Source organism: Pristiophorus japonicus, chromosome 1 (assembly GCF_044704955.1).
Source record: "Pristiophorus japonicus isolate sPriJap1 chromosome 1, sPriJap1.hap1, whole genome shotgun sequence".
In the NCBI taxonomy this organism is placed as follows: Eukaryota; Metazoa; Chordata; class Chondrichthyes; family Pristiophoridae; genus Pristiophorus; species Pristiophorus japonicus.
In genome coordinates, this window is record NC_091977.1 from 543,938,723 (window position 1) to 543,959,974 (window position 21,252).

At 52.4% G+C, this 21,252-nt stretch overlaps 1 protein-coding gene across 10 annotated transcripts in view; it reads left to right on the plus strand.

Moving 5' to 3' along the window:
• Positions 1 to 21,252, plus strand: part of LOC139278392 (anion exchange protein 2-like) — a 347,925-nt gene that overhangs the window by 217,974 nt on the left and 108,699 nt on the right. For all 10 annotated transcript variants that reach the window (XM_070897097.1, XM_070897078.1, XM_070897145.1 and 7 more), the window contains 3 exons: positions 13,980 to 14,145; positions 15,368 to 15,600; positions 16,221 to 16,372. In XM_070897097.1, coding sequence (XP_070753198.1) covers positions 13,980 to 14,145; positions 15,368 to 15,600; positions 16,221 to 16,372 — 551 coding nt within the window. The remainder of the gene's footprint in view (positions 1 to 13,979; positions 14,146 to 15,367; positions 15,601 to 16,220; positions 16,373 to 21,252) is intronic.

Here is a 21,252-nt window from a genome sequence, read left to right on the forward strand (position 1 = left end):
CCCATCCATCAATTAAACATTCACTCCCTCCACCACCGGCGCACCGTGGCTGCAGTGTGCACCATCTACAAGATGCACTGCAGCAACTCGCCAAGGCTTCTTGGGCAGCACCTTCCAAACCCGCGACCTCTACCACCTAGAAGGACAAGGGCAGCAGGCGCATGGGAACACCACCACCTCCACGTTCCCCTCCAAGTTACACACCATCCTGACTTGGAAGTATACCGTCGGTGGGTCACAATCCTGGAACTCCCTCCCTAACAGCACTGAGAGAGACCCTTCACCACACGCAGTGACAGCACTGTGGGAGCACCTTCACCACACGGTTCAAGGAGGAGACTCACCACCACCATCTCACCTTCTCGAGGGCAATCAGGGCGTGCCAGCATGCCCACATCCCATGAATGAATAAACAAAAGTAGAGATCTGGGGGTTGAGAAAGTGATTTAAAAAGATCCTGAACTTCATAAATAGAGGCAGAGTACAAAATCATGAAGTTATGATAAATAAGCACATGAGAAATAGGAGCTTGAGTCGGCCATTTGGCTTTTCGAGCCTGCTCCACCACTCACTGGAGTTTAGAAGGATGAGGGGGGATCTCATAGAAATATATAAAATTCTGACGGGACTGGACAGGTTAGATGCGGGTAGATTGTTCCCGATGTTGGGAAAGTCCAGAACCAGGGGACACAGTCTATGGATAAGGGGTAAGCCATTTAGGACCGAGATGAGGAGAAACTTCTTCACTCAGAGAGTTGTTAACCTGTGGAATTCCCTGCCGCAGAGAGTTGTTGAGGCCAGTTCATTGGATATATTCAAGAGGGAGTTATTGGATATATTCAAGAGGGAGTTAGATATGGCCCTTACGGCTAAAGGGATCAAGGGGTATGGAGAGAAAGCAGGAATGGGGTACTGAGGTTGCAAAAATGATCAGCTATGATCTTATTGAATGGTGGTGCAGGCTCAAAGGGCCGAATGGCCTACTCCTGCACCTATTTTCTATGTTTCAACAAGATCATGGCTGATCCTCCACTTTCCCGCATTGTCCCCTTATCCCTTAATTCCCCCAGTTCCCAAAATGTACCAACCTGTGTCTTAAATATAACCAACGACTGAGCATCCAGAGATTCACCGCCCTCTGAGTGAAGACATCTCACCTCATCTCAGTCCCAAACGGCCAACCCCCATATTCTGTGACTCTGACCCCATGTTCTACCTTCTCAGCATTAACCCTATCAAGCCCTTTAAGCATTTTATATGTTTCAATGAGATCACCTCTCATAAAATTATGATGAACCTGTATAAAACACTGGTTCGGCCTCAACTGGAGTATTGTGTCCAATTCTGGGCCCCGCACTTTAGGAAGGATGTGAAGGCCTTTGAGAGGATGCAGAGAAGATTTATGAGAATGGTCCCGGGGATGAGGGACATAAGTGAAGTGGAGAGACTGGAGAAGCTGGGGTTGTTCTCCTTGGAGCAGAGAAGGTTGAGAGGAGATTTGATCGAGGTGTTTAAAATCATGAGGGGTCTGGACAGAGTAGATAGAGAGAGACTGTTCCCATTGGTGAAAGGGTCGAGAACCAGAGGGGACAGATTTAAGGCGATTGGCAGAACAACCAATGGTGACACAAGGAAAACCTTTTTTAAGTACTGAGTGGTTAAGACCCGAATGCAGTGCCTGAAAGGGTGGCACATGCAGATTCAATCTCGGCTTTCAAATTGCAGGGCTCGGGAAAGGGCGGGGGGGTGGGACTCGCTGAGAGCCAGCACAAACCCAACAGCCTCCTTCTGTGCTGTAACCATTCTGTGATTCTGTTAGCGATGGGGCAAAGGAAATGGGGTTAGGTCACAGATCAACCACGATCTCATTGAATGGCAGAACTAGCTCGAGGAGCTGAATGGCTTCCTCCTGTTCCTATGTCTGTGTAAATGCTCATCTCTTAACATTCTCCCCTTCATTCAGCTGGTTGTAGATGGGTTTTGCTAGACCAGGGACACGATGGGCCAAAATGCCTCCTATGCTGTATAGCTCTGTAGAAAGAAAGACTGACTTCGATTTATATAGCGCCTTTCACGACCACCGGACGTCTGAAACTGCTTCACAGTCAATGAAGTACTTTTGTACAGTCACTGTTGTAATGTAGTGATGATCCTCAGACATAGTGTAAAAACTGCCCTTCTCATCTCAGACTGAGGGAGGGGAGCAGTCCCACAGTTTGAGGGGAGACTTTGCGGCGCTCCCTTAGCACTGCCCTTCCGACAGTGCGGCGCTCCCTCAGTACTGCCCCTCCGACAGTGCGGCGCTCCCTCAGTACTGCCCCTCCGACAGTGCGGCACTCCCTCAGTACTGCCCCTCCGACAGTGCGGCACTCCCTCGGTACTATAGTGTCAGCCTGGATTATGTAGTCAAGTCTCTGGGGTGGGACTTGAACCCACGACATTCTGACTCGGAGGCTTGGGTGATATTGACTGAGCCAAGTTCCACATTTAGAGAAAGCAGATTTTAGATCGTGTTACACAGATGAAAGTTACAACTAAAATCCTTGCCACACCCACCAAAGAATCAGCACAGACCCGAAGGCCGAATGGCTGCCTTCTATGTTGTATCATTCTATGACAAATATAATTATATTCCTGATTCGGAAGATTGGCAAAAGAACATAAGAAATAGGAGCAGGACTCGGCCATACGGCCCCTCAAGCCTGCTCCGCCATTCAATAAGATAATGGCTGATCTGATCATGAACTCAGCTCCATTTCCCTGCCCGCTCCCCATAACCCCTTATCCCCTTATCGCTCTCAAATCTGTCTTTCTCCGCCTTAAATATATTCAATGACCCAGCCTCCATAGCTCTCTGAGGCAGCGAATTCCACAGATTTTCAACCCTCTGAGAGAAGAAATTCCTCCTCATCTCAGTTTTAAATGGGCAGCCCCTTATTCTGAAACTATGCCCCTAGTTTTAGTTTCCCCTATGAGTGGAAACATCCTCTCTCTATCCACCTTGTCGAACCACCTTATTATAAGAACATAAGTTTCGATAAGATCACCTCTCATTCTTCTGAACTACAATGAGTAGAGGCCCAACCTATTTAACCTTTCCTCATAAGTCAACCCACTCATCCCCGGAATCAACCTAGTGAACCTTCTCTGAACAGCCTCCAATGCAAGTATATCCTTCCTTAAGTGGATAACCTCACATTTTCCCACATTATACTCCATCTCCCAAATGTTTCCCCACTCACTTAGCCTGTCTATATCCCTTTGCAGATTTTTTGTGTCCTCCTCACAATTTGCTTTCCCACCCATCTTTGTATCATCAGCAAACTTGGCTACATTACACTCAGTCCCTGCTAGAAACATAGAAACATAGAAATTTACAACGCAGAAACATAGAAACATAGAAAATAGGTGCAGGAGCAGGCCATTCAGCCCTTCTAGCCTGCACCGCCATTCAATGAGTTCATGGCTGAACATGAAACTTCAGTACCCCCTTCCTGCTTTCTCGCCATAACCCTTGATCCCCCGAGTAGTAAGGACTTCATCTAACTCCCTTTTGAATATATTTAGTGAATTGGCCTCAACTACTTTCTGTGGTAGAGAATTCCACAGGTTCACCACTCTCTGGGTGAAGAAGTTTCTCCTCATCTCGGTCCTAAATGGCTTACCCCTTATCCTCAGACTGTGACCCCTGGTTCTGGACTTCCCCAACATTGGGAACATTCTTTCTGCATCTAACCTGTCTAAACCCGTCAGAATTTTAAACGTTTCTATGAGGTCCCCTCTCATTCTTCTGAACTCCAGTGAATACAAGCCCAGTTGATCCAATCTTTCTTGATAGGTCAGTCCCGCCATCCCGGGAATCAGTCTGGTGAACCTTCGCTGCACTCCCTCAATAGCAAGAATGTCCTTCCTCAAGTTAGGAGACCAAAACTGTACACAATACTCCAGGTGTGGCCTCACCAAGGCCCTGTACAACTGTAGCAACACCTCTCTGCCCCTGTATTCAAATCCCCTCGCTATGAAGGCCAACATGCCATTTGCTTTCTTAACCGCCTGCTGTACCTGCATGCCAACCTTCAATGACTGATGTACCATGACACCCAGGTCTCGTTGCACCTTCCCTTTTCCTAATCTGTCACCATTCAGATAATAGTCTGTCTCTCTGTTTTTACCACCAAAGTGGATAACCTCACATTTATCCACATTATACTTCATCTGCCATGCATTTGCCCACTCACCTAACCTATCCAAGTCACTCTGCAGCCTAATAGCATCCTCCTCGCAGCTCACACTGCCACCCAATTTAGTGTCATCTGCAAATTTGGAGATACTGCATTTAATCCCCTCGTCTAAATCATTAATGTACAATGTAAACAGCTGGGGCCCCAGCACAGAACCTTGCGGCACTCCACTAGTCACTGCCTGCCATTCTGAAAAGTACCCGTTTACTCCTACTCTTTGCTTCCTGTCTGACAACCAGTTCTCAATCCACGTCAGCACACTACCCCCAATCCCATGTGCTTTAACTTTGCACATCAATCTCTTGTGTGGGACCTTGTCGAAAGACGCCATTCCGGCCCATCGTGTCCGCGCCGGCCGACAAAGAGCCACACGGCCCTCGGTCAGCAGCCCTAAAGTTTACATATAAACCTATGAACAATGACGGAAAGGTAAAGAGCACCCAGCCCAACCAGTCCGCCTCACACAACCCCTTACACTGAAACATTCTACACTCCACCCCAACCAGAGCCATGTGATCTCCTGGGAGAGGAAAAAAACAGATAAAAACCCAGGACGATTGGGGAAAAAATCTGGGAAAATTCCTCTCCGACCCATCCAGGCGATCGACACTAGTCCAGGAGATCACCCTGGCCGTATTCTATTCCCTGTAGTACTTACCATTATATCTGCTCCGTCCAACAAAAGGTCATCCAGTCTAATCCCAATTACCAGCTCTAGGTCCGTAACCCTGCAGGTTACTGCACTTTTTAAGTGCACATCCAACCATCTCTTAAAAGTGGCGAGCGTTTCTGCATCCACCACTCTTCCAGGCAGCAAGTTCCAGATCCCCACAACCCTTCATCCAAGTCAATAATACAGATTGTAAATAGTTGAGGACCCAGCACCGATCCCTGTGGCACCCCACAAGTCACTGTTTGCCAACTGGAAAATTACCCATTTATTCCGACTCTCTGTATTCTGTAAGTTAGCCAATCCTCTATCCATGCGGATATATTACCCCAACCCTGTGAGCTTATGTGGCACTTATCCAATGCCTTCTGGAAATCCAAATACAGCACATTCCTGAATAACGAGTGCGGAGACAACATAACTTTCCTGGTTCTGCAACTTCTCGTTTTTTGAGGGATCAGCTAGAGGTCAAAGTTTTCCACTGCCTGACTGGAAGCTGACAGTGCCTGAGACCGAGAGTCAGTGAAAAACCACCGAACAACAGTGAGTCAGAGGGAGGAAGAGTTCAGGGTTCCCCCAAGGTCGGTTGCACCTAATTCCTTATCCACTATTCCATTCTGGTCTTGCAGTAATACCACTGAGATGGGAAGGAAGACGGAAAAAATACATTAACTGAGACTGAGGGAGCACTGCACTGTCGGCGGGGCAGTACTGAGGGAGTGCCGCACTGTGGGAGGGGCAGTACTGAGGGAGCGCCGCACTGTCGGAGAGGCAGTACTGAGGGAGCGCCACACTGTCGGAGGGGCAGTACTGAGGGAGTGCCGCACTGTCGGAGGGCCAGTACTGTGAGGGAGTGTCGGAGGGGCAGTACTGGGCGAGTGGCGCATTGTCGGAGGGGCAGTACTGAAGGAGAGCTGCACTGTCGGAGGGGGGCAGTACTGAGGGAGCGCCGCACTGTCGGAGGGGCAGTACTGAGGGAGCGCCGCACTGTCGGAGGGGCAGTACTGAGGGAGTGCCGCACTGTCGGAGGGGCAGTACTGAGGGAGCGCCGCACTGTCGGAGGGGCAGTACTGAGGGAGTGCCGCACTGTCGGAGGGGCAGTACTGAGGGAGCGCCGCACTGTCGGAGGGGCAGTACTGAGGGAGCGCCGCACTGTCGGAGGGGCAGTACTGAGGGAGCGCCGCACTGTCGGAGGGGCAGTACTGAGGGAGCGCCGCACTGTCGGAGGGGCAGTACTGAGGGAGCGATGTACTGTTGGAGTGGCGGTACCTTTGTTGTACACTCCACAGACTTGAGCACTAAAATCTAGGCTGACCCTCCAGTGCAGTAGTGAGGGAGCACTGCACTATCGGAGGTGCCATCTTTCAGGTGAAATGTTAAACTGAGGCCCCGTCTGCCCCCGCAGGTGGAAATGAATGATCCCACGGCACGTATTCTAAGGGCAGGGGAGTTCTCCCCAGTGTCCTGGCCAATATTTATCCTTCAACCAACATCACTAAAACAGATGATCTATCCATTATCGCATTGCTGTTTGTGGGATTTTGCTCTGCTCAAAAAATCTGCCGGGTTTCCCGACTTTGTAACAGTGATTAGAGTGAACAGTATAAAATGCCAGTTAGGCCACAGCTGGAGTACTGTGTGCAGTTCTGGTCACCACATTAAAGGAAATATGTGATTGCACTAGAGAGGGTACAGAGGAGATTTACGAGGATGTTGCCTGGACTGGAGAATTTTAGCTATGAGGAAGGACTGGATAGGCTGTGATTGTTTTCTTTGGAACAGTGGAGGCTGAGGGGAGTCCTTATTGAGCTGTATCACATTGAGGGGCCTAGGTCATCATCATCATCGGCAGTCCCTCGGAATCGAGGAAGACTTGCTTCCACTCTCAAAATGTGTCCTTAGGTGGCTGAACAGTCCAATACGGGAATTACAGTCTCTGTCACAGGTGGGACAGGCAGTGGTTGAGGGAAGGGGAGGGTGGGACTGGTTTGCCGCACGCTCCTTCTGCTGTCTGCGCTTGGTTTCTGCATGCTCTCAGCGATGAGACTCGAGGTGCTCAGCGCCCTCCCGGATACACTTCCTCCACTTAGGGCGGTCTTTGGCCAGGGACTCCCAGGTGTCGGTGGGGATGTTGCACTTTATCAGGGGCCTGGATAGAGTGGATAGGAAGGACCGATTTCCCTGAGCAGAGTGGTCAACAACCAGGGGGCATAGATTTAAATTAATTGGTAGGACGTTTAGAGGGGATTTGAGGGAAAATGTTTTCACCCAGAGGGCGGTGGGGGTCTGGAACTCACAGCCTGAAAGGGTGGTAGAGGCAGAAACCCTCACCACTTTAAAAAAGTACTTAGATGTGCACTTGAAGTGCTGAAACCTACAGGGCTATGGACCAAGAGCTGGAAAGTGGAATTAGGCTGGGTAGCTCTTTGTCGGCTGGCGCAGACACGATGGGCCGAATGGCCTCCTCCTATGATTCTGTGATTACATTTTAAAAAGCACCGAATTGGCTGCGAAGCACTTTGGGACATCCTGAGTTTGTGAAATGTGCTGTAGCAATGCGAGACTTTCTTGAGTGGATTCCACTTGAGGCAGGCGTTTGGGTGTTTGACGGTCTGTTTGGAAAGGGCAGTGGATTCCCAGGCTACATCCTCTCTGTGTTAACCTGCGACGGGAATGTACTCAGAAACCGCTCCATTTCCCAATCCCGGCACATCCCCGGCCAGGCTTTTCCTGGTGGTAACAATATCGGGTGTCTGTGAAGGAACCTCGGTTTATTTCTCGTGTCGATCGGATTCGCCTGGAGCGTGGGGAGTGGGTGCGGGAGGGACGGTCGAGCGGGAGGGACGGTGGGCGGGGGGGTTAGTGGGGGGAGGGGGGCTGGCGGGTGGGGGGGCTGGTGGGGAGGGGGGAATGTTGGGCGAGGAGGGTTGGTGGTGGGGGGGGGGTTTGGTGGTGGGGGGGTGATTTAGTGGGGGGAGGGGGGGATGGTGAGGGGGTGGGGGGAATGTTGGGCGAGGGGGGGTTGTGGGGTTGGGGGGGGGGGTTTGGTGGTGGTGGGGGGGGTTTGGTCGTGGGGGGTGAAGGTGGTGGTGGAGAGCGGGGAGGGGTTAGGGGGCGCGAGAGAGATGGTGGGCTGGGGGGGGGGAGGTTGGTGGCGGGTGAGTGGGTGGGGGGGGCCGGGGGGGTAGTTTGGTGGGCGGGGGTTGATGGTGGGGGTGTTGGGGGGGGGGCAGGGGGGGGTTTGGTGGTGGGGGTGAGCTGGGTGGAGGAGCGTCCGGGGGGGGACGTGGGGGGGTTTGGTGGGCGGGGGTTGATGGTGGGGGTGTTGGGGGGGGGGCAGGGGGGGTTTGGTGGTGGGGATGAGCTGGGTGGAGGAGCGTCCGGGGGGGGACGTGGGGGGGTTTGGTGGGTGGGGGATGATGGTGGGGGTGTTTGAGGGGGGGGGGGGCAGGGGGTTTGGTGATGGGGATTGAGCTGGGTGGAGGAGCGGGTAGTGGGCGCGGGAGGGATGGTGAGCTGGGGGTGGTGGATGGTGACGGGGGAGTGTGGTGAGGGGTTGGGGGGTGCAGGGGGGTTGGTGGGGGTGTGTGGGATGGGGAGGGCGGAGGAAGGGGCTCCGAGGGGCGTGGATAAGCAGAGTGGGACAACCCAGACATTCACTTGTGGAGAGAATGGGCTGTGACTGAGCCGGTCACAGAGACTGAAATTTCTCATGGCCTCCCGCATCCTCCTTTGTTTTGTAAACACACAGCGATAGATCTGTGAGGTAAAACTGATAGCATCTTGAGTCGTATTTCAAACTGAAGCTTTGTTACGTAGTCCGCAATTGATGTGAGAGATAATTGTGGTGAAGGGTTGAGGCTCAAAGTCACTACAGTTAAAAGGAGCAGAATAGAAACACAGATTTTACAGCACAGAACGAGGCCATTTGAGCCTGTTTCATCATCCAATCAGATCATGGCTGATCTGTAGCTCAACTCCATTTACCCGCCTTTGTCCCATCTCCCTTGATGCCCTTACCCAACAAAAACATGTTGCCATCTTCGGCTTAAAAGCTGCAATTGACCATCGGCATCCACAACCTTTTTGCGGAGCGAGTTCCAGATTTCTGCTACCCTTTGTGTGAAAAAGTGCTTTCTGTGCAAAAAGTGGTCTAGCTCTACATAAGAACATAAGAAATAGGAGCAGGAGTAGGCCATACGGCCCCTCGAGCCTGCTCCGCCATTTAATACGATCATGGCTGATCCGATCGTGGACTCAGTTCCACTTCCCTGCCTGCTCCCCATAACCCCTTAATCCCTTATCAGTTAAGAAACTTTCTATCTCTGTCTTAAATTTATTCAATGTCCCAGCCTCCACAGCTCTCTGAGGCAGCGAATTCCACAGATTTACAACCCTCTGAGAGAAGAACTTTCTCCTCATCTCAGTTTTAAATGGGCGGCCCTTTATTCTAAGATCATGCCCTCTAGTTCTAGTCTCCCCTATCAGTGGAAACATCCTCTCTGCATCCACCTTGTCAAGTCCCCTCATAATCTTATACGTTTCGATAAGATCACCTCTCATTCTTCTGAATTCCAATGAGTAGAGGCCCAATCTCCTCAACCTTTCCTCATAAGTCAACCCCCTCATCCCCGGAATCAACCGAGTGAACCTTCTCTGAACTGCCTCCAAAGCAAGTATATCCTTTCGTAAATATGAAAACCAAAACTGCACGCTGTATTCCAGGTGTGGCCTCACCAATACCCTGTACAACTGTAGCAAGCTCTATCCAGAAAGACTGGATCGACTAGGCTTATATTCACTGGAGTTTAGAAGAATGAGAGGGAATCTCATAGAAACATATAAAATTCTGACGGGACTGGACAGGTTAGATGCAGGAAGAATGTTTCCAATGTTGGGGAAGTCCAGAACCAGGGGACACAGTCTTAAGGATAAGGGGTAAGCCATTTAGGACTGAGATGAGGAGAAACTTCTTCACTCAGAGAATTGTTAACGTGTGGAATTCCCTGCCGCAGAAAGTTGTTGAGGCCAGTTCGTTAGATATATTCAAAAGGGAGTTAGATGTGGCCCTTACGGCTAAAGGGATCAAGGGGTATGGAGAGAAAGCAGGAAAGGGGCACTGAGGTGAATGATCAGCCATGATCATATTGAATGGTGGTGCAGGCTCGAAGGGCCGAATGGCCTACTCCTGCACCTATTTTCTATGTTTCTAGTTTTAAGATTATGATCCTGGTGTTCTGGATTTTAAATGCCTCAATTATATCATCCTTAACCAAGGGAAATCACGTCAGGTTTATGCAACTTGTCCTTCATTCCTGATATTCTCGGGGATGTTCCCTGTCCCCTATGCCTGGCTCGAATACCCTGGACACAGTGCTCCAAATATGAACTGTCCAATGTCTTTTCCAAATCAAACGTCACTTCCTTTTTTTTAATATTCAGCGCCCTCTACATCTGTTTAACACCACATGCCTTAAATTCTGCAAAACCCCAGACCTGGGAGAGTGGGACAGTGTGGTGCCAGGAATGTTCATGATAGGAGTGCTAGCATACTATGTCAATTAAAACCACGTTAAAAATTACTTGAACCATCTGATTACGATTGTTTCATGGTAGTGAGTTCCTCACTCGTGATTGCAGCTGTCCTTTTCAAAACAGCTGTTATCACACCACTCCACCCCGATCTCCGACCTCCCTTTCCTCTCCAAAAACCCTTCAGCCTGTTCTCGCCTCCCTGACCCGGGCCCATCTTTCCCGCAGCCCCCTGTTGGAACCTCTGCAGTAGGTCTCCACCCCTCCTCAGCCACTCTGCAACCTGTGTCATGGTCAACCAAACCATCTTCCTTCAACACCGCTCTCCCCTTGTCCAGCCGAGTGGCACTGCACTCTTGCCTATCCCATCGTAACCAGAGTGCCCCACCCCCACACCCGCTCCATTACCTCTCGGACAATGTGCCCTCTCACTTTTTGGGGGTGCGTGGACCCTTTAATGGGCTGCACAGTCCATTCAAATTTCCGCGCGTATACGTTTTTTCCATTTAAAAGTCTCTGCAGGACCTCCATGCCGCCCCGCAGCTTATCGCAAACATTGTTCTCAAGTCCCCCAAAGATCGATCGCCTTTTCCCCATCTCCATGTTGCCCCTTGGTGACATTATCTGCAGGCACGGGATCACTTTCCACGTGTGCGCTGACGTCTCCCGCCTCTACCTCCCTGACACAGCTCCTTGCTGTGCTTGTGATTATGTCGATGTTGTCAGCAACCCGATACAGGTTTGTCACATCACCACCGCCTCTTTCAGCAGTCTGTCCGCACTGGACTAAGTGTCAGCTCCTTTGACACCAGGCGCCTGCCTGGCTCAGCCCTGGGGCAGACCCCATGTGCTTCACACAGCAGCAGGTCCAGAAAATGCAGGCTGCAACCAGTTACTCCTGCTTTCCTGTGAGGTCGTCTGACGAATGTTGAGGCACATAGGAGCTCTGGGATCGCAGCCTGCTGCAGTCCCTCTCCGAGACCTCTGCAAACCCAACCCCAGCTGGAAATTCTCCGCCAGGTTCTGACGGATTCCTCCGAGTCCTCATCTACATCTGCCCCTCAGCGACAGCATCCAAAAACACATCAGGCTCCACCTGTAGGCAGCTCTACCTCATCACCCCCTCCCTCGGCCCCTCCACTCACTCTCAGTTGTCTCGCTACTTGTCCAATGAGCAAAAATTTCCTCCAGTTAAATATTGAGAGGCCCACAGCCATTGTCTTCGGTCCCTGCCACAAACTCCATTCCCTAGCTACCGATTTCATCCCTCTCCCTGGCTAATGTCTGAGGCTGAACCAAACTGTCGGCGTCCTACTTAACCCTGAGCTGAGCTCTGGTCCCATATCCACTCCATCCATGTGTCAGCTTGGCTCAGTGGGCAGCATTCTCTCCTCTGAGTCAGAAAGTTATGGGTTCAAGTCCCACTCCAGGAATTTGAGCACATTAAAAAGAAAATCATGGCTGACACTCCAATGCAGTGTTGAGGGAGCGCCGCACTGTCGGAGGGGCTGTCTTTCGGATGAGACGTTAAACCGAGGCCCCGTCTGCCCTATCAGGCGGATGTAAAAGATCCCATGGCACTATTTCGAAGAAGAGCAGGGGAGTTATCCCCAGTGTCCTGGGGCCAGTATTTATCCCTCAACCAACATCACTAAAACAGATTGTCTGGTCATTATCACATTGCTGTTTGTGGGAGCTTGCTGTGCACAAATTGGCTGCCACGTTTCCCACATTACAACAGTGACTACACTCCAAAAGTACTTCATTGTCTGTAAAGCGCTTTGAGAGGTCGGTGGCCTTGAAAGGCGCTATAGAAAAGCAAATCTTTTTTTCACCAAGACCGTTTCCTTCCACCCCTGTAACATCGCCCGACTCCACCCCTGCCCCAGTTCAGTGAATCACTCATCCATACCTTTCCTACCTCTACACTTCAAAAGTACTTCATTGGCTGTAAAGCACTTTGGGACGTCCAGTGGTCGTGAAAAGTGCTATATAAATGCAAGTCTTTCTTTCTAGACTCGCCTATTCCAATGTTCTCCTGGCCGGCCTGCCATCTTCTATCCTCCATAAACTTGAGGCCATCCAAAACTCTGCTGCCCATATCCTAACTCGCATTGAGTGCTGCTCACCCATCACCCCCTGTGCTCACTGCCCCGTGTCCTAACTCACACCGAGTCCCGATCACCCATCAACCCCTGTGCTCGCTGCCCCGTGTCCTAACTCACACCGAGTCCCGCTCACCCATCACCCCCTGTGCTCACTGCTCCGTGTCCTAACTCACACCGAGTCCCGCTCACCCATCACCCCCTGTGCTCACTGCCCCGTGTCCTAACTCGCACCGAGTCCCGCTCACCCATCTCCCCTGAGCTCGCTGGCTCCTACATTGGCTCCTAGTCCGGCAACACCTCCATTTAAAAATTCCCCACCTCTGGTGAAATCCCTCCATGGCCTTCCCCCTCCTTTTATCTGTAACCTCCTCCAACCCTGCAACCCTGCGAGATATCTGCGCTCCTCTTATTAGATTTTCTTATTAGATTTTTAACCAATAAGGGAATTAAGGGTTACGGGGAGCGGGCGGTTAAGTGGAGCTGAGTCCACGGCCAGATCAGCCATGATCTTGTTGAATGGCGGAGCATGTTCGAGGGGCTAGATGGCCTACTCCTGTTCCTAATTCTTATGTTCTTATGTTCTCCTCTAATTCTGGCCCCTTACGCATCCCCGATTTTTATTGTTCCACCATAGGTGGCTGTGCCTTCAACTTCGAGATCCTAAGCTCTGGAATTCCCTCCTTAAACCTCTCTACCCCTCTCTCCTCCTTTAAGACACTCCTTAAAACATACCTCCTTGACCAAGCTTTTGGCCGTGGACCTTAAACCCCCCCCGCTCCACGCACATAGCCGACACTACAGTGCTGTACTGAATTATAGGAGGCTCTGTTAATTTGTGCAGATGTTCACCTCTTGAGGAGAGCAGTGAGTTTTCCCATCACCTTGACCAACATTCCTCCCTCAGTGAAGATCACCAGAATCATCTTAACTGGCCTTTTCTTTGGTCTGGCTTTGTGGAATCTTCCTGTGCGCCAGGGCACTAGGACTGGCCTCAGCACCTCTGCTTAGTGGGATAAATCAGCCAGGGTCCCTGCTCCTCACTGTTAACTGTTATTTTTGAAAAGAAAGACTTTGCTGGGCTATGGGCAAAGAGTGGGGGAGTGGGACTAATTGGATAGCTCTTTCAGAGTGCTGGCCCATGCCTCTGAATGCTCTCCTTCTGTGCTGGCAGATTCTATGAAGAGTGGACCTTACTGTAAACTGGATGTGTGGATGTTGAACATGACCAGGTTTGGGAGCGGCTATGATGCCTGGTGCTGACTATCCACACTCAGGCTTGAGGCAGGGTACGGGTGGGCAGCTCACCTCTGTAGACAAGGCTCTGATCCCGTTCACAAACACAACCCTTTACAATCCATATAGGGCACCTCCGGGGAGGGGGGAACAGGCAGCTGTTAAATTAATGGTTTTGTTTCTCTTCGTCTGCAGAATGAACAGGACGTGCTTCCTCCATCATCGCCCGGGATTGAAGATGAGGATGAAGACGACCTGAATAAGACGTGGGGCGTTGAGAGATTTGACGATCTCCTGCACGATGCGCCGAGTCGGAATGTGGAGGAAGTGCGGCGCACCTTCGACGAGGCAGATTTTGAGTGTGAGTTGAGCATTTCATTAAACAGCTGCATCATTTTATGTTAAGGTTCAGATTCCCGCAATGTCTGTAGTCAGGTACAGCAGCTGAGTGCTTCTGGTACTGAACTCACAACCCAGAGTTTGGGAGTTCAAATCTCGCTGTGGCAGGTTCTCCGTTGGCACTGTCGGAGGGGGCCGTCTTTCGGACAAAACATTAAATCAAGGTCGCCTCAGGTGGACACAAAACATAGAAACATAGAAAATAGGTGCAGGAGCAGGCCATTTGGCCCTTCGAGCCTGTACCACCATTCAATAAGATCATGGCTGATCATGCAACTTCATTACCCCATTCCTGCTTTCTCTCCATACCCCTTGATCCCTTTAGCCACAAGGGCCATATCTAACTCCCTTTTGAATATATCTAATGAACTGGCCTCAACAACTTTCTGTGATACAGAATTCCACAGATTCACAATTCTCTGAGTGAAGAAGTTTCTCCTCATCTCGGTCCTAAATGGCCTACCCCTTATCCTTAGACTGTGACCCCTAATTCTGGACTTCCCCAACACTGGGAACATTCTTCCTGCATCTAACCTGTCCAGTCCCATCAGAATTTTGAAGAAGAGCTGGGGAGTCCTCCCCGGTGTCCTGGGCCAATATTTATCCCTCAACCAACATCACTAAAAACAGCTTAGTTGGTCATTATCACATTGTTTTTTTGATCTTGCTGTGCGCAAATTGGCAGCCACATTTCCTGCATTACAACAGGCATGGGTTCGGGCCCAGAAGAGACGAGGGCCCAGGGGCAGCACGGGCCCAGCCCACACTGCGATATGTGTGCGCACTGGGTCCGTGCAGCAGAGCTGGTCTCCAGTTGTCTTGCTTAACCCTTGCCACTGGACCAAGACCTCGCTCTGTCAAGCCCGTGTGGTGGCTGGTGTGCAACGGTCACCCCACGTTAAAAAAATCCACCCACAGGCATCTTCCACCCTTCAACATGTAGTTCGGGACCTGGAATATTAGGTCCTTCATTGAAACACCTGGGAACTCATCCCTTTTTTGACATGGAAGCAAGTCATCCTCGATACAAGGGACTACCTATGAGGATGAGGACACTCCAAAAGTTCCTCATTGGCTGTAAAGTGCTTTGGCAGGCCCTGAGGCGGTGAAAGGTGCTTTAAAAAGAAAGTCTTGCTTTTTTTTTAGTGCTTAACATTAATCCTCCCTCTCTCCTCTTCCAATAGACCATCGTCATTCCTCCCTTCACACCCACCACCCGCTCTCCACTCACCTGCCGTCAGAAGGCAGGAGGAAGAAAGGGACACAGAAAAAGAGCAGGAAGACGGCATCTTCTCCCACTGGCGCGCCCACCATAGAGGAAGGTGATGAGGAGGAGGAGCACAGCGATGGCGCCCAGGAGAAGAAGGGCCCTGCGGAATCTCCCGACCAATCGGACGTGCTCGTGTGTGATGTACAGGTGAGAGCTGCGTGAGCAGGCGAGGTAGTCCTGAGCCACGTAGGGTTGGCAGGGTCGCGGGTTCAGTGCCAGGGCTGCACCGATCGATCGCCAACAGGGCTGCAGGTGGAGAGAACAATTCGGTTACAGGGAGAGACCCGAGAAGCTGGGGTTGTTCTCCTTGGAGCAGAGGAGGTTAAGGGGAGATTTGATCGAGTGTTCAAAAATGAAGGGTTTTGATAGAGTAAATAAGACAAAACAGTTTGCAGGAGGGTTGGTAACCAGAGGACACATTGAAGATAATTGGCAGATGTAACAGAGGGGCGATGAGGAAAATGTTTTTACGCAGCGAGTTGTTATACTTGGAAAAAATGAAATGTGTAGGGCTGTGGGGGAAGAGCAGCGAAGTGGGACTGATTGGAAAGCTCGTTCAAAGAGCTAGCACAGGCACGATGGGCCGAATGGCCACCTCCTGTGCTGCACGCTTCTATGCGTTGCGCTGGTTTCGGGAGGGATAGATTCCTGAGTCCGTGTCTCAGATTCACGGCCCCCTTGCCGATTGGGAGAAGGTGAAAAGGTCGCGGCTCTGGTCACAGACAGCTCTTGGTTCACGATGACTCCTTTCTCCTTGTCTCTTCCAGTTCTATGTGTCTGGCGAGGAGGTCGACAGTAGCTCCACGCTCCCGACCCCACCTGACCGCAGCCCGAAGCATCGCGACGCAGCGCCCGCCCAGGTCGAGCCGCCCGCAGACGGTCGGAATGGTCAGTTCGCCAAAAGCAACGAGCACGCTGGGTAAGTGCCGCTACTCGGCAGCATTTATGTTCCCTCCTGAAAACCATTCCTTGCCAGGGGAGCCAGCCACTGGAACCCTTAGTGCTTGTGTGATTCTGCACCTCCCCACCTTTCCTGTCCACTGAAGTCACAATCGAGGGTTTGTGTGTGGGTCTGTACAGGGGGCAAGGTTTGTGTGTGGGTCTGTACAGGGGGCAAGGTTTGTGTGTGGGCCTGTACAGGGGGCAAGGTTTGTGTGTGGGCCTGTACAGGGGGCAAGGTTTGTGTGTGGGCCTGTACAGGGGGCAAGGTTTGTGTGTGGGTCTGTACAGGGGGCAAGGTTTGTGTGTGGATCTGTACAGGGGGCAAGGTTTGTGTGTGGATCTGTACAGGGGGCAAGGTTTGTGTGTGGGTCTGTACAGGGGGCAAGGTTTGTGTGTGGGCCTGTACAGGGGACAAGGTTTGTGTGTGGGTCTGTACAGGGGGCAAGGTTTGTGTGTGGATCTGTACAGGGGGCAAGGTTTGTGTGTGGGTCTGTACAGGGGACAAGGTTTGTGTGTGGGTCTGTACAGGGGGCAAGGTTTGTGTGTGGATCTGTACAGGGGGCAAGGTTTGTGTGTGGGTCTGTACAGGGGGCAAGGTTTGTGTGTGGATCTGTACAGGGGGCAAGGTTTGTGTGTGGGTCTGTACAGGGGACAAGGTTTGTGTGTGGGTCTGTACAGGGGGTGAGGTGTGTGTGTGGGTCTGTTCAGGGGGTGAGGTGTGTGTGGGTCTGTACAGGGGACAAGGTTTGTGTGTGGGTCTGTACGGGGGCAAGGTTTGTGTGTTGGGTCTGTACAGTGGGTGTGAGGTTTGTGTGTGGGTCTGTACAGGGGGCAAGGTGTGTGTGTGGGTCTGTACAGGGGGTGAGGTGTGTGTGTGGATCTGTACAGGGGGTGAGGTGTGTGTGTGGGTCTGTACAGGGGACAAGGTTTGTGTGTGGGTCTGTACAGGGGGTGAGGTGTGTGTGTGGGTCTGTACAGGGGGTGAGGTGTGTGTGTGGGTCTGTACAGGGGGTGAAGTGTGTGTGTGGGTCTGTACAGGGGGTGAGGTGTGTGTGTGGGTCTGTATAGAGGGTGAGGTGTGTGTGTGGGTCTGTACAGGGGGTGAAGTGTGTGTGTAGGTCTGTACAGGGGACAAGGTTTGTGTGTGGGTCTGTACAGGGGGTGAGGTGTGTGTGTGGGTCTGTACAGGGGACAAGGTTTGTGTGTGGGTCTGTACAGGGGGTGAAGTGTGTGTGTGGGTCTGTACAGGGGGTGAGGTGTGTGTGTGGGTCTGTACAGGGGACAAGGTTTGTGTGTGGGTCTGTACAGGGGGTGAGGTGTGTGTGTGGGTCTGTACAGGGGGTGAGGTGTGTGTGTGGGTCTGTACAGGGGGTGAGGTGTCTGTGTGGGTCTGTACAGGGGGTGAGGTGTCTGTGTGGGTCTGTACAGGGGGTGAGGTGTGTGTGTGGGTCTGTACAGGGGACAAGGTTTGTGTGTGGGTCTGTACAGGGGGTGAGGTGTGTGTGTGGGTCTGTACAGGGGGTGAGGTGTGTGTGTGGGTCTGTACAGGACAGCAGTACTGGGCTCGGACAGTGACATATCCACAAGGTTGAATGACCCGCTGACCAATGTTCCCCCTGATTTATTTTGGATGCGGGGTTCCTTTTATGTGTTGGTCTGTACAGAGGGCGAGGGGGAGGGGAGGGAGTGCGAGGGAAGGGAGTGCACAGCTCACTCAAAATTCAGCGAATGTGGAAATCTCCCTGTGAAAAGCCGGGGGTCGATCGGCCTGTGTGGGACCTCCAGACGGCCGGGCAGTGTCGCGGGTACGTTGCTGCTGGCACTCGCTGCCCAGGCTCTGGGGCGGGCAGTGCTGGCAGTGCCTGGCATATGTTGATCGTGAGGAGAGTCAGCACAAGCTGATGGGGAACTTTGCTCAGCTCCTGACCTCCAGCCTGCACCAAGGGCACAGCTCAGAGCAACCTGCATCCTTCCCTGCCAGGAAAAAGCATCGCTTCCAAGGTGCTCGTTCCAGTCACTGTGTCGGCACCACAGAGCATATCGGAATGTGGTGTGTGGTGGGCACAGTGCCAGGTGAGGGTGGCAGGGACTTGGGAACAAAGTTGGCAAAAGGACCAGGGGCGATATGAGAAACTTTATTTTAAAGACAGGAAAGGGCGGTGGTAGCCGAGTCCAGAGTAACTTTCAAAAAGGAATTGGATAAATACCTGAAAAGGAAAACGATTTCAGGTGTACGGGGAAAGGGCAGCAGAACCGGCTTGTGTACTATAACCATGGCATGGCACCGTGTTGGGTATGGTGCCAATCTTATTCCCCAAAAAAGGATAAAATGGTATTAAATTGTGATGTATTCTGTGATGAATCGCACAGAACTAGGACTTTGTGTTCTGTATTATGAGGAGGGACTCTCAGAACTCGGTAACCTGGGGACACGGACTTAAAATAATTGACAAAAAACCAGGAGGGGATGAGGAGAATTCCTTTACTCAGCGAGTTGTTGTGATCGGCAGTGCACTGCCGAAGTAGATCAAATAGTAACTTTCAAAAGGTAGTTGGATAAATACTTGAAAAGGAGAAATTTGCTGGGCTGTGGGGAAAGAGTGGGGAGTGGGACTCCACCAAAGGGCCGGCACAGGAACGATGGGCCGAATGGTCTACTTTTCCCATCATTCCTATATGAAACTGAAAGCTCATTGAACAATTTTACGCCCCTCCCTCCCTCCCCTCTCCCCTCCCCCTCCCCCTCACACTCCCTCCCCTACTCCCTCCCCCTAGCCCTACTCCCTCCCCCTAGCCCTACTCCCTCCCCCTAGCCCTACTCCCTCCCCCTAGCCCTACTCCCTCCCCCTAGCCCTACTCCCTCCCCCTAGCCCTACTCCCTCCCCCTAGCCCTACTCCCTCCCCCTTGCCCTACTCCCTCCCCCTAGCCCTACTCCCTCCCCCTAGCCCTACTCCCTCCCCCTAGCCCTACTCCCTCCCCCTAGCCCTACTCCCTCCCCCTAGCCCTACTCCCTCCCCCTAGCCCTACTCCCTCCCCCTAGCCCTACTCCCTCCCCCTAGCCCTACTCCCTCCCCCTAGCCCTACTCCCTCCCCCTAGCCCTACTCCCTCCCCCTAGCCCTACTCCCTCCCCCTAGCCCTACTCCCTCCCCCTAGCCCTACTCCCTCCCCCTAGCCCTACTCCCTCCCCCTAGCCCTACTCCCTCCCCCTAGCCCTACTCCCTCCCCCTAGCCCTACTCCCTCCCCCTACCCTCCCCTCGCCCGCCCTCCCCTCGGCCCGCCATCCCCCTCCCATCGGCCCGCCCTCCCCTCGCCCTCCCTCCCCCTCCCCCTCCCCCTCTCCCTCTCCCCCTCCCCCTCCCTCCCTACCCTCCAACTCCCTACTATCCCCCTCTTCCCCCCCAGGTTTTGTATAAGTGACGGTTCTGGACCCACCCTGATTATAAACATTGTGACAAGTGAGGCATTTACCTCACAGCTGCCGCAGTCAGTCCAAGATCATCAGATTACAGATTCCGACAGTCAGCACCTAATCTGTAAGGGTGCCGTTGGAATTGCAGTTTATTAGCATGTCTGGGGGGGCGGTAGGGCAGAGGATGGAGCGGGGGTCAGGGGGGCAGCGGGGAGAGGATGGGGTGGATGGTTAGGGGGTTGAAGGGGTTGCCGTGACAGCACATCCAGCTGGAATTTGAGCTTCTGGTGGGAGGTGATGGGACCAGGCTGTGGTGTCAATCTCTGTCTAGGCTCACTTGGGCGGGGCAAAACCAGGGATGTTAAATGAGAAAAAGTACCTAAGGGCGAATAACTGACGGAGAGGAGGGGAAGCGAGGGACAGACAGACAGCTGGTGTCCATCTGCAGCATGTTGGGTGCGCGGGTCAGGACTCGGTGCTGTTCACATTGGAACACATGCCAGATCCGTGTTTCATAAACCGCGCTCTCCCCCAGGAGAGTGGTCCACGTGGTCCAGGGCTGCGCCGTGGATCTTGATGACTGGGGGGCAGTGCTGTGTGGCGGGGTCAGGCTGGTGGAGGACCTTTGTCTTACGGATGTTTAGTGTAAGGCCCATGCTTTCGTATGCCTCAGTGAAGATGTTGATAAAGTGCAACATCCCCACCACAACCTGGGAGTCCCTGGCCAAAGACCGCCCTAAGTGGAGGAAGTGCATCCGGGAGGGCACTGAGCACCTCGAGTCTCATCGCCGAGAGCATGCAGAAACCAAGCGCAGGCAGCGGAAGGAGCGTGCGGCAAACCTGCCCCACCCTCCCCTTCCCTCAACCACTGTCTGTCCCACCTGTGACAGGGTTTGTGGTTCCCGTATTGGACTGTTCAGCCACCTGAGAACTCACTTTTAGAGTGGAAGCAAGTCTTCCTCGATTCGAGGGACTGCCTATGATGATGATCTAGCAGGAGTCACTGGGGCAGGAACCTACCTCATTCCTGAATTATCGGATCCTGAGGAAACAGTCGATCTCTGCCCCTGTCTCTCGCTATCTGCTGTTAAAACCCTCATCCATGCTCGACTATTGCCGGCCTCTCATCTTCCACCCTCCAAATCTCTGCTCACCATGGCCTACCTCGCACCAAGTCCCGTTCACCCATCACCCCTGTGCTCACTGACCTACATTGGCTTCAAATGTAAAATTCTCACCTTTCTGTTACAATCTCTCCATTGTCTCGTCCCTCCCTATCTCTGTAACCTCCTCCAGCCCTATACCCCTCCCTATCTGTAACCTCCTCCAGCCCTACACCCCTCCATATCTCTGTAACCTCCTTCAGCCCTACACCCCTCCCTATCTCTGTCACCTCCTCCAGCCCTACACCCCTCCCTATCTCTGTAACCTACTCCAGCCCCTAC